The following is a 15,312-nucleotide window of genomic DNA, read 5'->3' on the forward strand; positions in this document are numbered from 1 at the left end:
GCCTTGAAATCTTTCTCCCCTTTCTTTTTTGTGGGTGTTACGAATTCAAATATTAATTATGCATGCTAGTTCGATGCAAAAAGTGGGGTATATTATCATTTTCGTTTGTTCCACCAACGTCAACGAATATGGAAAAGTGTGCAATAAAAACAAATTGTTGCAAGCATTTGGTAATTTATTGAAGAGCTTCAACATTTTTAGCTATATACGAAATGATTAAATAACACGTGAACCTCCCAATGAATACAGCTGCAACTGAACTGTGGGTCTTATCTTCCAGCAGTCATTGACATCGACTCCATCAGCACAAGTACAAGATACACTGGAAAAAAGATTACTATGGCACCTATAAATACATGATGAAATCTGCAACTTGCCTATTATTCCTAACATTACCTCGACACATGCCTAAGGCTTTGTTCAGAAATGTAGGGATCCAGAATGAAGAAGACGATCCTTCTCATGTATCATGGGGGTAAACTTGGACGGCTTTCAGGATTGTAAATTCCCTCAATAAAAGCAACCAACACCCAGATAATGAGAATGCCTATAACAGCAGCCCGTATTGTTCGACTGCAGTCACCACCCATAATCATATCATACTGATAAATTGGTTGGAAGTCCTCCACATTGACTATATCTGGGACTGACTCCACACTGCCAGTAGGGCTCTCCAAAGTTCGCCGTGGAATGCCTGCGTCAAGCATAGCACATCTTTCACAAGTGCATAGCCCACCGAGATAGGACGGAAGTGTCTGGAAACACTCGGAGAGTACCTTACGATATGCTTCTCCTTCAATTCTCAGTTTCTGCTTGGTGGCAGGTTTAAGAACCTGGAGTTCAAGCCCCGCATTAGCACAGAACAATAGTCCAACCTATTCTCTTACTCTCACCTCTACTGAGGCCCACATTTTGTCAAAATAAAGCACACTTACTAATTCAATTCGAGTCAGACACTTACTTGTATAAATGTTTGGGCAATAACACGAACAACTGAAGGGAGCCGTATAACAATTAAACACCCCAAAACATTGGGAAAGTGATCTTGCAGAAGATTACAGCAGTATCTCATCGTTTGCATGGGAAATCTGAGTGGAGATAGCCCTTGACAATCAACTAAAACAGTTATCTGGGGATTTTCACCATCAATCAAATGCAGGACACCATGCTCCACCTGAGATACTTCACTCAAAAATGTTTTATGAGTTGAGCATGACATTTTAGGCTCTTATCAAATATAAAATATGATAATGGCAAAAGCATGCACAGGTCCTTCTACAATTCCATATAAAACACCCTTTAATCTCAACTTCGAGGAAGATAATCACAACATTTTGATTTAAGCAGATTGACGAAATAGTCAATGAATCAATAAAGCTCAATTGCAAATGCTTATGCAGCAGAAAGACTATATTTTATAATTCATGGTGAGTACATAGATCATATTACGCGAACATTTGCTTGTAGAAATAAACCGCAGCATCAAACCACATCTGTAATATTAGTTGATTTAAGAGAATCTCAAGTTTTCTTAACATCTACAAAGTGGATCAGATGGGGAACAAAATCAAAAAGAGATCAAGGATAGCTCCAAAGTTGAGCTGCTTTGACTTTTCCATCTCAGAGGAAAAGTTCGTCGCTTTTCTTCTTAATAATCTTACCTCAGGATAGTACAGAACAAAAGCTCTGCTACTGAAAAGTAGGAACGTTTATGTTAAGATCAAAATATGCCATAACTTGGAGTAGAAGCAGAAAAGCTCACCAACAGCCTGAGCAAAGCGAGGTCTATCATGAGATGGCAAACTGATGCAGGCCAGGCCAAGACGGACAATAAGACAGGGTCGATTTTTCACATCTAATCCATGCCAGAAGATCATATTTGACCACCTCTCGAGTTCCTCTCCATAGAGAATTCTGTAAGTCTCCCTCCAACGTATTGTTTTCTTTACAGATGATAGCAAGCTTGGTAAATCACCATTTGCAGCTACATAAAATCTCCGGAGGTCCTCTTTATTAAGTCTGCAAAAACACGACTATGTCATGGCCCAAGAGAGCCAAGGAACACAAAAGACACACAAGCCTACTGGAGATTTGTGCTAGAAGGATAAAAAAGGGATATGGATTATATTGGAGAACCTAAATCAACCTTTTATCAATTACTATAGTAGTCTTAGTAGTGTTTTCTTACAAACAATCTTCCATAAATATTGGGGCACTTGAAACAAACCAAACCAAAGATCTTACTCTGTTGGATGCACTTGAAAAAGTCAACCAGCAGAAAGGTCGAAGATGAAAACTGAAAAGACTATTTAGTAATTTCTTCGTTCAACTGGAAGAGGATCAAGTTTATGGTCAATGGTTTTGACACTTATGACTATCTCTGCGTATAGTGATTATACGTACTAGAGATATGGTGATACACTGCATAATCTGAAGGCCTGAAGGCTGATAATCTGATAAAATATAAGGAGCAAATTATAACAAAGGAATAATCACACCGCCTTCCTATGAAATTTAGTGTAACTACAAATAGACCTGTGGTTTGGGAAATGACACCGTGTCCCTGATGTTTGTTTTCGTCCAACAAATAGATCCATTTCTGTAGACCCATCAGATAGTAAAATTATGAAATTTGTTGCCAACAAAAAAGTTCAATGAAAATTTATATTTATCCTCGAGTCATTTATTACATACTTATTGCAGGTCAAATAATTATTTTTGCAAAACTACCCTTATAACGATTTAGCATGTGAGGATATATAAGGGAAGTTTGATTAAAAAAAATATATATGACCCAAAATAAATATGTAATAAATTAGTGAGAGGCAAAAATGGACTTTCATTCAACTTTTTTGTTAATATCTATTATTGAGATGTATCTATCTGTTGGACAAAGACAAATATCAGGGTCCTAGATGTAATTTTCCAAACGACATGTAATAACACGAAACCTCAAGGGAGCAGTCTAATCATCCCTATAACAAAGACAAATATCAGGGTCCTAGATGTAATTTTCCAAACGACATGTAATAACACGAAACCTCAAGGGAGCAGTCTAATCATCCCTATAACAAATGGAAGGGATTTTGACACAAGAAAAAATACAACACAAGACAGTTCTTTTTGGTTAGTATAGTAATTAATTGCAATCAAGATACAGTGAAACAGCATCGACGAAGTTTCTGCACTCTCAAACATCACGTAGAACTGAGAACCCAACAGAGCATAAGAGAAGAAAGAGAAAGCATTGACACGGAAAAAACAAAATGTGCAGTAGAAATGAGAAAGAAAAGGACCCAGAAAAGACACATAACTTTGGCTCTAGATATTCGTATCTTCTCTCTATTTCTTTACTTTCATTCAACAGATAATGAATACGTAAAAATCCACCTTTCTGGCAATGTCATCCCTTGATTTTCCAGCTCTCTACATAGGTGGTTCAACCAGTCAGTAGACAAAAGGTCTTGAGGATTCTCATCGGCAATTCTGTACAGTGAACAAAAATTAGAGATCGAGAGGCCCAAAGAATAGATATTTCTGAATGTCTCACAGTCAACAGAATAAATAGTTCACATAGGTATAGTTTCTGAGCTCTAGAAAAGCCAATGTAAGATGTCTAAGAATTAAAAGCTTCCCATACGTCTTTCCTATGTTGAATCCAGATGATGAGAAATTGTTGAAACATTTATTTTAGCATAGAGTTTATAATTGTAATAAGAAATGCATAAAAGAGAAAAAAATGATGTAAATACTATTATCCACCCTAGCAAGCAAAATAGCAGCATTCAGACTTCAACGGAAAAAATAAGAAAAGCATGAAGGGGACAAAAAATGGAAAAAAGTACACTGCACAGAATTTGAAAGAAATGTGTTAGCTAAACTATTCTTAGGAATACATACACAACATATGCCAAAATACCGAAGGGAACCAAAAAAAAAAAAAAGAGAGACAGAGAAGAGTATGAAAATGGCCTGCAATTAGAGTCCAGGCACATGACCAAGAGCAAAGGTTCCAAAATCTTTTGGCTATGAACTTCTTTCCAGGCAGCATTTTGTTTATCAAGCTCATTTCAATTATCCACCTAAACCGCAAGCACTATCATCTTTTGTTTTCTTAGATACAATTTATCTCCCGATAGAGTGAGGAAACTAAAGGTGTGAGTGTCTCCTAGAGGCAAACTGACAAATGTCATCGAGAAAATCAATGAATTAATAAATGTATAATATGAATAAGGTACCACTTCATGTACCTCATACTCTGATTACATCGTAAAGATGGGGATCCTGAAAGAGATTCTGAACTCAATTGGGAATCATCATTGCTAGGAGAATTTTCAGTATCATCCAAGAAAAAATTGCTGCAGTCTGAATGATCAGAGAAAGCATTCACAATAGAGAGCACTAATAATGGCTGCGAAATCATCTGAAGCCAAACACAATCGACAAGTGAAGTCAAAAATGTAGAGAATAAACATACTCAAGAATGAAACAACTAAAACAAAGTTATGCAAATTGTTTGAGTGTTAGTCAACAGCTAAATATCATTTCCTCACATTGTCCCATGCATTCCAAATTGTTCCTTCAACAGTGGTAACATCAGTTAAGGAATGTAACAAATACATAGGATTGCATATAATACCTCCACTACTCATTGATATATACTTATTCGAGACTATAGAAAACTGAACACACTTATAATAGAAATCTAAACAACCTAAATACTGGAAACCATGAGGTAATCTGAAAATTGTCTCAAAAAATCCTTTTGAAATAAATAAGGTACTCTCTAAATGCTATAAAAATCTAAACACTGACATCTCCCAGTCAAATTTCAACTTGCCCATAGAGCAACAGCACTACTCTTGAAGAAAAGAAAATGTCAAATTGACGCACAAATTCAGAACAAATAACACTGGGAGCATTTCCAAGTGACAGATGGTCCCTAAAAATCCCTAGTAGCAATGTTACAACAGAAGTTCAATTCTTGAAAAACAGGGGAGCAATTTTGCTGGTTGTTATAGGAACTACATATTTGTAAAGCCATTCATGCTTCCCAAGAATAACATGGCCCCAAAGTCCACATGTATTTTGTAAATGTATAAGTTTGGATGTTACAATTTGTCAAACTGCGTCGACAAACAGCATGCCAGGTTCAACTGTGAAACAAATAGACCAAACCTTTCAAGAACCAACCTGCATTCCTTTGACCAAGAACCCAAAAGGCTTCCAGCACTGTATCCATTTGAGCGGGGGATAACAAAGAACTTGTAAACCTTGCAACCCAGTCCAGAGAAAAGGACACTTGGCCCTTGAAAACCTCCGTACAGTCTCCAATGCAATAGTTTTAATAAGAAAAGATGCCACCTTACCACTAGTTCCCTTTCCAACTTCCCATTTATTTGACGTTATTGGTCTTAAAGGCTGACGTGCAAGAGATTTAGGGCTAGAAGCAATCGAAAGACTATTGGACACATTTTTGTTATTGACAAAATTAGCCATGTCAGAATATCTCCAAGAGGAATATGGTCAAATCAGTCACTCATTGAAAAGGACGGGATTAGTAGAACTCTTTGAGGAATGAAATAAGAAATGCAAAGATATTTTCAGGGGAGACAAGACCGGATGTCAATTCGAAATTATTTAAGAGAGTGGATAGTCACGACTTACATCTATTTGCTAATGATAATTTTAAGATGGATATGAGAAATATCATGGATCAGAATTCAGGATGTCAAAATGAAGGTGCTCAGTCCATGTAAATGAAGCTCCTGTTGGAATCATCTCGAGGTAGAATATAGGTACAATGAGAACCTGCAAGAACATGCATGCTGCATCTTAGCCATCAAACTCTTTCATATAGAAACACAAAACACCATTCAGCATGCAAACAAAGTTTCTTTAACATGCCAAGCAGATATTTCAAACTAGATGAGCTATAGTTATTACTTTCTCTTAACAGAGAAATAGGAGAACTCAAGAACTAGTGCCAATCACAGGAGACAGCTAACAAGTAATAGTAGCAAGATGGTAAGCTTTTAAGTTTACATGTAAATAAAATGAATTGACAAAAGTGTGGTGCATGATTTATAAGGCAAACATAAATAAGTGAAGAACAGTATTTTAGCGACCAGATGGTCATTTCAACCATGAGTAAAACATGCATATCAATCATATTCACATAAGGTGGGAAATTATATGGACCACATAATCATTGTACTGTCTTGACCTAATAGCAACTGAAGCTAGCATGAAATCAATTAACTAATGATACAAATCTGTTGAGTTAGATAGCATCAAAATAAAAGCTGTTGGCATTGGTGTCAATACTTTTGTATATGTGATATTGTGCAGATATATGCATTCAAAAAAAAAAAAAAACAAGCAAACAAACACTTGGATAAGTTTGGTGTTTGTTTGAATGAAAATAAAGCAAAGGTCGGATATCATCAGATATCATCATTAATCACATGTTGCTAATAAACAAGTATTAGGACCTCCACAAGCTACAAAAACTAGTGAATTTTAAATGATCTTACAAATTTTGCTATCTATATCCTCTAATTGGAACAACATCACCTGACATGAACTATCCTCTCTGATGCATGTGACTTCCGTGTGACTCATACGACACCACGCTCATATTACATAAAAAATCTAAATATTGATCATGAAATAAGCTCTTCTCCCCAATGTTCTTATACATCAAGCCGCGCTAACTAACTACCACCGCACACGCCAACAAATCGTCATGGCACACAAACAGAAATTTTATTCACCGTTATACTTCCATTTAACGTTTTGAACACCAAAATAGTCACACGCAATGTCCGTCACGTGAATCGGCGAAAATGAACACCCCAAAGTACAACAACGTGACCAAAACAATCCGATCCGAACCGAACCAGGCTTCAAAACACGCACAGAGACAAATGCAAACCTCAAACACATTTTTCTCCAACTGATTCCTGACTCTCAATTAACACAGTAACCCGCCCCGAAAATACAATCCAATTACGCAACAAACAGGATTTTCCAAAATTCGTACAACGATCAAACAGAAACAAATTAAGAGAAAAGAAGACGTAATCCGAAAAAGGAGAGAAAAGCTTTACCTGGTCGATGGGAGCGTGGAGTAGAGAGAATTTCTGGTAAGTGAGAATAAAAGAATGTAGGTGAAGATTGAAGAAGGTTTGAGTAGAAATGAGCGGTGATGGTGCGGGGCCCGCCCCGCTTCGATGCTTCAAGTACGGTTTGTATCCATCGAACCGGATTCGCCCCATTTTCCCGAGTCAAATGCAAATTAAATAAAAGACAAACACGATTTTATTTTTTTAGGTAAAGGCGCAATTGGTCAAAGTAAGATATTCAGAATTTTAAATTTCGGTGTAATAAAAACCATTATGAAACTCTACTCCTAATAATATTCATTACCCAAAAAGACATTAGGAGGCTGTTTTCCTAAGCTTATATGCTTCTTAAAATGTCCAGTTAAGATAAAAAAAATTTAATTTATTTTTTTTTTGAAAAATTATAAGATTTTAAAATAAAATATTTTAAATTTTATAAATAAATTCGCTTCAGCCAACTTTTTTAGAACGTCTTATAAACTCTTTGATTTCAACACTCAATATAATTGATGGTTTCCTCCCTAAAGCCAAAATTACTATATATATTACTTTAAATTTTAATAGCTTGATGACTATTATTATAGTATAATAAGTTTATTATATCAAATACTCAAATATTTTATTTTTACTAATACTTTAAGACCATGTGTATATGAATAAAAGGATGACAGGATAAATTTGAATTAAATGTTTGATAAAAAGAATTCAAGATTAATTCTAAATAGTTTGTTTTGTTATATTATTTAGGTTGGATAAAATACAAACCTATTATTAACTTATTTTTAAATGGGAAATGACATGTATACCCTTATGAGTTGTAACATCCATCACTTTTTCTTCTTCTTCTTCATAGCCTTCATTATTTGTGGAAAATTGTTTCTACTGCTATGTGTTATTTCTATTGTAATAGTAGGTGTTGATTAAATTTAATTTATTCGATATTATTAATCATGTTTTTCCATTCTAATTGGAAGGGCCCCAAGGAAAAGGGGTAGGACGAAAAAGACAAAGGGGGTAGCCGGTAGGGAAAAGGAAGAAGACAGGAAGACGATGGGAGCAAATGGTTATTATACAGTATAGTGGTGGATTGAGTTATTCAATTTCTACTGTCGTGAGTTGGTTATTATACAATAGTATAGTGGTGGATTGAGTTATTCAAGTTTTACGGGCTCCTGTTTGGGAATGTAAACAGGCCACTTATTTAGAAAAGTGAACAGAACCCAAATACTTATTTTAAAAATAAAATTCAATAGGTTTAGGTTTTAAAATATAAGATGTTTCAAATAAATTTAGTATCTAAATTACGACAGGTTTATTTGTGAGAATGAAATGAGGGGAGGCCAAGACTCCATTTTAACTCACACCAATAGCGACACTAAGTATGGACCAAACCCAAAGTCGCACTACTTAGCTTTGCGCCGTGGTCTCCACCAGCAATCTAGTAAATTGCTCAACCTTCAACCAAATAGGCTGGTAGTTGCAATTAAATAGACAGAGACAGCCCCCAGATTCTTAATCCATCCAAAATTTTTACATCAAATAATCAATGACACCATATACAGTCACAATCAGAAGTTCCAACAGACTGATGTTAGAAACATAAATATCAATATCCTGCAGAAAAAAAAAAAAAAAACAAAAACAAAAAATGAGACAAAAAATTTATTCGTTTGGTAGTTCTTTATCCTCCATCTATGTACAATCATAATTGGATTTCTCAAGAACTACAGTTTCATTCTTGGCGGACGAATGGTGAGGAGCTGACATCTGTTGTGCTGTAAAACGAGTCTTCTGCACCGCCATAGTAGTTCTCTTCCTTCTCATCGTCCCACCTCACAACTTCCCGTATATATTTGAAGGCCTCGTCTACCGTGGGCCGGTCCCTAGCTCTCGTTTGCCAAACGAAGAGCTTTCGACCGGTGAGTGAAGCGTAGAGGTCCTTGAACTTCATGGCTACATAGAAGTAAGCTTGGTGGGCTAGGGATTGGTTGTTGTTGTGGGGTCGCACAGGGCTGAAATCAGTGAACCATTCGCACGTACCCAGAGGAGCGCGGTTGATCTTGTCTTCAAAAAGGTCATACTTATTCAAGATGAGGACAAATGGGGTGTCTTTGAAACAAGGATGTCTGATCATCATCTCAAAGAGTTGTTTACTTTGAATCATCTTGTTCTGGAGCAGCACACCGCTGCCAGAGCTCTCTGGGGAAATCCAGACCTGATCGTAATCGCTCAATGCAACACAGAAAACTACAGCTCGGACGTCCTCGAACATTTCCACCCACTTGCAACCTTCATTCATCCCCTTGGCGTTTACTCTAATAAGTTGATACCTGATACAGGAAAGATCGAGGAAAATATAAACGGAACTTGAGAAGTAGTATAAAATAACACAACAATGATGTCAGACAAAAAAAGCACTTACTTGGTCAGGGGAGGGGGTGCTGATTCCAGATTTTCTGCATATGTCTCTGACATTGGGCTGCGATCATCCATGGTGAACTCCATAAAAGCCAAGCCGTTACCTTGAGTCACCCCTTCAGCATACAGTATATCACGGTCTGATGGTTCATACTCATTGCTTGATATTTCAACCGCCTGGGGAAGAAACCGAGGGTGTCAGTAGACATTTCTTGAAGCAAATGCAATGATCAGTTTTCAACACGAGTAGAAACTGATACGAGGATAACCAATATTACTGATGTATAGAGCGAGCAAGAACAGCAAAGCTCGGATTCTGAGTTGATATTTTCATACAGGCCAAAAATTTTATGCACAAATAGTAGCTAGAGACTAATGCAACGTCCATGGGTTAAAATTAGGTTTCATATTACAAGTAATTTCCAGAACCAAAATCAGCAAAGAGACAGACGGTTAAAACAATCTAAAATTACTAAAAAGTCGAGAAATGATACCCTGCTCAAGAAGTACTCAGCCACATCAGGTAGAAAGTGAAGTTCATTCTTTCTTCGGTATGTTTCTTGTATAGCAGGATCTCTCCACACTTCTTCGACAAGTGGAGCATATTCACGGGTCGCAGCAGGAAAGAATGCATCTAAATCTCCAGTGGCTATGATGTCGAGGAGCCAGTCGGAGAAATGCTTCAACCTTGGATTGAGGGAATAAATACACTGGTTACGTTCGTTGGAGTCTGTGCCTTCCCCTGCATAAATTTCAAATTCAATCACAAAACGAAGCTGAGGCACCTCGAAGTGGGACCGAAATTTTTTACTGCAATATTCATCATTAATTACACAACTGTATAGCAGCCCAAGTATAACATGCCAAGACTGTCTACAACTACACAACAGAATAGAACATCCAATTTTCGACTTCTTTGATTAATACCTGATTCGGAGACTATCTCGTCAGAACCTTGCCCTTTGGACTGTGATATAGCCTCCTCCTCAAAGCGTTCCCTACCATCAAGAAGAATGCTGAGATACTTGTACATGTTGCTTTGAATCATAAGCTTGATATCCTGTAGTTCCTCGGGAGTAAATTTGCTTCCGTACAAAAATTTGGCCTGTTTAGGTATAGAGGTTACAAGAATCAATTATGTGCACAGGAACAAAATTTGAACCGAAATTATGGAAAGTGATCGGCTTAAATGAAAGAAATCATGTTAGACATTCAAGACCGAGTGCAGCCAACTGGGCCCCATCATGGATCACCACAACTGCATCGTTCTAAAGGAATTATGAATGTATCTAGGTATCACATAAGTATGTTGACAATTCAGAAACATGATATGCAACATTAAATACGAAGATCTAAACATGATATGCAACATTAAATTGAATACATGGGCATTGAATGCGTTCTCCATCCTCCAATTTAAGTTGAATTTTCAATGACAGCAAACCACCAATTCATTTATGTACGACTCACGGAGCTGATTATTTTGAGTAAATCATGATTAACTTACTTTGCAGCTGTTGGAGTTGAAATCATTAATTAAAAGATAATATGAAAACAGTGTTTATACTTCAAGATTCCGTATGTTTAAAATCAGATTATTATGGCAATATTTAATCTCATAATTTTCTTACATAACAGGAGAGCAAATATTTACGGGGAAACCATTGTCAATCATAGAAAATCAACAGTAGATTCCTAATTCGAATGACTTACATGAATTCCAGAGGGATAAAGCTCAGGTGCTGACCTCACATTTAAGAGGCATTAGATGAAAACAGAAGGAAAAGCAAATATATCACAGCAATACAAGATCTTCAAAGAAGAAGTGGTAACATGGAAGCTCTAGTTTATATTGAATCTTCAATAAATTCCTCCAAAATGCACTAGATCGCGAAAACTAGCTCTACTGATTTTCTTGATTGAAAGATGGCTTTCGGTTGCCTCATAGGAATCTATTTGGCTAATGTCATAGTGGAAGTTTAGACAATATTGGATTTCATAATACCTCTATAGCATATCTTTTGACAACCTCATCAGGATTACCTGCTTGAAAATAGTGCTGGTCCCAGAGCCTTGGGGTCCAAGGAGAAGAAGCTTCTGGATCCTTTTCTGTTCTAGATAATTTGGTACAGTCGTATAGTTACTAGGCTCATCCCTGTGTCCCTGAGGCTGACCTTGAGGTACAGGCAAAGAAAACAACGAGCAGACAAATCGGGTGGATGCCTAGTGAAATTAGATTCAAAGTGTTGGTGAAAAGTCCCAGTTGCGATGCTACTATTTTTGGAATGCATATATCATACGTCTTCTTAAAATACATACCTTCTCCCAGATATTTCCTCTGATATTATTTTGGCCTTCCTCCTCATATCGACCATCATCATACACCCAAAAATGGGTATCACGAGGGCATTGCACGTTTGCAAGCTAAATCACATGCAAAAAAATATTTATAACCTCACAGTCAGGCACATAAAACGCATTCATCCATTATGAGAACCATGATATTGATGGCCCACTACTTAATTTATTGAAAACTGAAAGAAATTGCATCTACTTGCATGTAACTTGCTGCATGTGAAATAATAATCAGGATTTGTTGCAAGAATTTAATTGAAGCGACAAACTAAGGGCCAGTTTAGAAGTTCAAAACTTTGTCCTATCTTCAGCTGTTTATCAGTTGCAAATAGTATAAATGGAGTTGGATAATCATCGAAACATACAATTCAAATTCTTAAAGCAAGCTCAACAATATTACATTGTAAAAACACAGGATGCAGCACTATAAAGATTTGCTGGAGGAAAAAAATATACATTAGTCACTTGAGTATGAGTTTTTCGCTAAAATTAAGAAGTTTTAAAAGACAATAATAGGACATAGGAGGTATGAGAACAGAACTTTGGGCCTAACGAATGAGCTGTCAAATGACAAGGGAAAAGGGTTGGCAGCTTTTGGTTGAAAAAAGAATGCCCTACATGTAAATAAAGACAAAAGGTTATGAGATCTGTGGAGTCAGTCCAAGAACTATCTTGGAATACAGACAAAAGCAATGCATAGAAAGACTTGACCAAGGAAAGCTCTAGCTGATCTAGGTCTAAGAAAGGGAATCCAACAAATAAATCTACCAACTATCAGAAAAGGAATTAATTAATGGTTGGAGGAAAGGCAGCTAGCAAATAATTTGAGACGGAACAGTAGACAGCTGACAGGTAAAAGCATCTTAAAGCCAAGCTTTCAGCAAATATAGAGGGACTACGTTAGATATACCATAAACTTGTGAACAACATAAATCCCAAGATAAGGGAGCTCAGGATAGAGCTATGACATTTCATTAGGTCATAATTATTTTCTCCAGATTTTATCCACAATATTAGCCTAAAGTATGCACATCCGAATATATATAGTAACTCTAGCATGCTTATACTTAAAATGGCAGTCATGAAACAAGGACCAACCTTCAGTACTCTTAGCTCAAGTTTTGTGATTTCTCGACCATTCATGTAGACCTCAGTATTCCCATTGCTTGCATGAGGACTAAGTTTTCCTGTGAAATTCAAGTTTGAACTAATAATTCTATCAGGCTTTTCTCCCTCCTGTCAAGTTGACAAATATAAACTGTATAAGCATATTTACTTTCCAGGGAGAATTTGATAGCATAAATAAGAAGGTTATAAGCAATAAAGAATGATTCACCTTTCCCCAAAGACCTGATTCCTTGTCATACCAATATCTGCCTGGCTTCAGTTTCCTAGGAGGTAAAGGGCATCCAAAAAGTTCTGCCATCTCCTCTGGTTTTAGGGGATACCCATTCACAATCAGCTGCTCTGGTCGAAGCTGATTAGCAGCACACTCTTTTTCAGCCTTCATTATATGTTTGACTTCCAAAGGACTAAGAAGACGTGATAACACCCTAGAATGTTTACCCAATTTGGACCTCTTCGACTCATCAATCGGCTCCCCTATGCAAGTAACACATTTACGCCCTTCTGGCATAGAACCCATTGCTCTGAGCACACAGTTGCTGCAATATTTTGCATCACAAACCAGGCAGGATTCTTTAGTTTCCCACTTCCCTTTTCCACACCTATAACAAACTCTCGTTTTCTTTCTCTTCTTCTTTTCTTTGGTGACACCAACATATTCAGGAAATACTTGTTTGTCGGTATCTACCACTCTCCTTTCAGATCTATCAACAGTATTAAAGGTGACCACTGTGGCTCTTCTTCCTTCATTGGCAGGTTCTTTTGGAACATTACTCTGTCGGCTGTGCACTGAACCGGGGGAACCGGATGCAGAAGGAGATGAAAAATCATCATTCTGCAGAACGGACACCACAGATTCTGAACTTCCCGACATCCTAGGACTATGATGAGGTTGACTCGTAACCCTTGCAATACGAGACATGGGCAAAGGGATTGGTTCTACTACAGGGGCATTATCACGAGTCACTGATCTTCTAGATTCTGAAATGGGTTCAGCAATTGGAATTGCATCAGCGTTCATGTCGAGTGGTTCCACTCTGGGGACCTCATATAAAACTGGAGGCCCTTTATACTCCAGAGCTATTGAATAATCCATCTTGTCCTCATCAGGAATGGGCGCCCCTGGAGGAAGCATTTTCCTCACCATCTCCCTCCAATCCTCTGCCCCATGTTCGTCCATCTTCCCTTACACCAATCTTTCTTCTCTATCTCTCGGCACGGCCCAAATTTTTCAAACACCTGTAATTTTAATATCCAAAAACTCAAGACATGAAGTTTCCACAAGAACCAAACAAGATTTATAATACGGGATAGATGAACAAATTCGGGTGTAATATAACGTTCAACCCCAACAAAAACTTGAGTCAACTTATGGAGTTAGAGTGCAGAATCCCAAATTTATACCAAAAGGGATAATTCAAAAGAGCACAGCTCAAAGACATTTCTTCGCCCACAACACCAAGATAAGATCTCTGCACCTTTGCCTGGTTTTACTAAAAACCTTCAAATTGGAAACAATTCAATCACAAATACCACCAAGATTTAAATCCCAGAAGATCAACCGTCCAAGCACGCTCTTTTCAGCTGAAAAACATTCCAAAAAACAAACATTCAGATTAAAAACAAAAAACAAAATTCAAGAAACTTTCAAGTCAAAGTTGTTAACTTGTAAAGGAAAGCTTCAAGATTCAGGAAGTTGAAATTTTTCAGAGTCCTACTTCAAGTAAAATACTATATAATCCAACCCCCATTATAAAAATCGACTTTCAGCATTCAAAACCAACTTTGCTACATGACGCCATCTGTAATATATATAGATATACATACAAAATTATCAGTTTTTAAGTACATAGATAAAGATGGGCATTCAGAAATGTCAACAAAAAAGTGGGAAAAAAATAAACTTTACAGAAAGATAAAGGCTTTACGCATAAAAGAGCAGGAAAAAAGAGTGAAACACAAAGAACTTTTCAAGTAAATATGTACCTGAGAAAAGGGAAGTTATGAAGGTGAATGAATCAACCCAGAAGTTAAAAAAAATACAAGTAACAAAGGCTGCTTTTTCAAAGGCTTTCAACCTCTGGAAATCAAAAAAGGGGTAAAAGTCTCAACGAATCTACCCTTTTGAGGAAGAGAGCATAAAAACATAGTACATAAAAGCAACATCTTCCCATATAGATACACAAGGATTATATGTATAGTTTGGAGGTGAGAAGATGATTTTCTAGAGAGAGAGGGAGAGAGATGAGGTGGATCCTCGTGGGTGCACGGTTTGGACTGTGCAGTG

General features: G+C 37.0%; 2 protein-coding genes across 5 annotated transcripts; both read right to left on the minus strand.

Moving 5' to 3' along the window:
* Positions 1-154: 154 nt before the first annotated feature.
* LOC105159292 (SEC14 cytosolic factor family protein / phosphoglyceride transfer family protein) lies at positions 155-7,272 on the minus strand. 2 transcript variants are annotated; one of them, XM_011076310.3, is made up of 8 exons: positions 7,113-7,272; positions 5,194-5,811; positions 4,251-4,423; positions 3,391-3,486; positions 1,763-2,019; positions 962-1,182; positions 777-833; positions 493-694 (listed from the first exon to the last, which is right to left on the minus strand). In XM_011076310.3, exons 2-8 carry the CDS (start codon positions 5,497-5,499, stop codon positions 635-637), a joined length of 1,170 nt encoding a protein of 389 aa, XP_011074612.1. In that variant the 5' UTR covers positions 5,500-5,811; positions 7,113-7,272; the 3' UTR covers positions 493-634. The 2 variants fall into 2 exon arrangements, with proteins under 2 accessions (XP_011074606.1, XP_011074612.1); XM_011076304.3 differs by having other exon boundaries at positions 155-833.
* A 1,362-nt stretch (positions 7,273-8,634) lies between these two features.
* Positions 8,635-15,312, minus strand: XLG3 (extra-large GTP-binding protein 3). 3 transcript variants are annotated; one of them, XM_011076314.3, is made up of 10 exons: positions 15,012-15,312; positions 14,430-14,609; positions 13,237-14,264; positions 12,999-13,136; positions 11,865-11,969; positions 11,589-11,768; positions 10,473-10,650; positions 10,040-10,287; positions 9,550-9,722; positions 8,635-9,457 (listed from the first exon to the last, which is right to left on the minus strand). In XM_011076314.3, exons 3-10 carry the CDS (start codon positions 14,203-14,205, stop codon positions 8,860-8,862), a joined length of 2,589 nt encoding a protein of 862 aa, XP_011074616.1. In that variant the 5' UTR covers positions 14,206-14,264; positions 14,430-14,609; positions 15,012-15,312; the 3' UTR covers positions 8,635-8,859. The 3 variants fall into 3 exon arrangements, with proteins under 3 accessions (XP_011074616.1, XP_011074621.1, XP_011074629.1); XM_011076319.3 differs by lacking the exon at positions 15,012-15,312 and adding an exon at positions 14,692-14,846; XM_011076327.3 differs by lacking the exon at positions 14,430-14,609.

This window comes from Sesamum indicum, linkage group LG1, assembly GCF_026168435.1.
Source record: "Sesamum indicum cultivar Baizhima isolate 11 linkage group LG1, ASM2616843v1, whole genome shotgun sequence".
NCBI lineage: Eukaryota > Viridiplantae > Streptophyta > Magnoliopsida > Lamiales > Pedaliaceae > Sesamum > Sesamum indicum.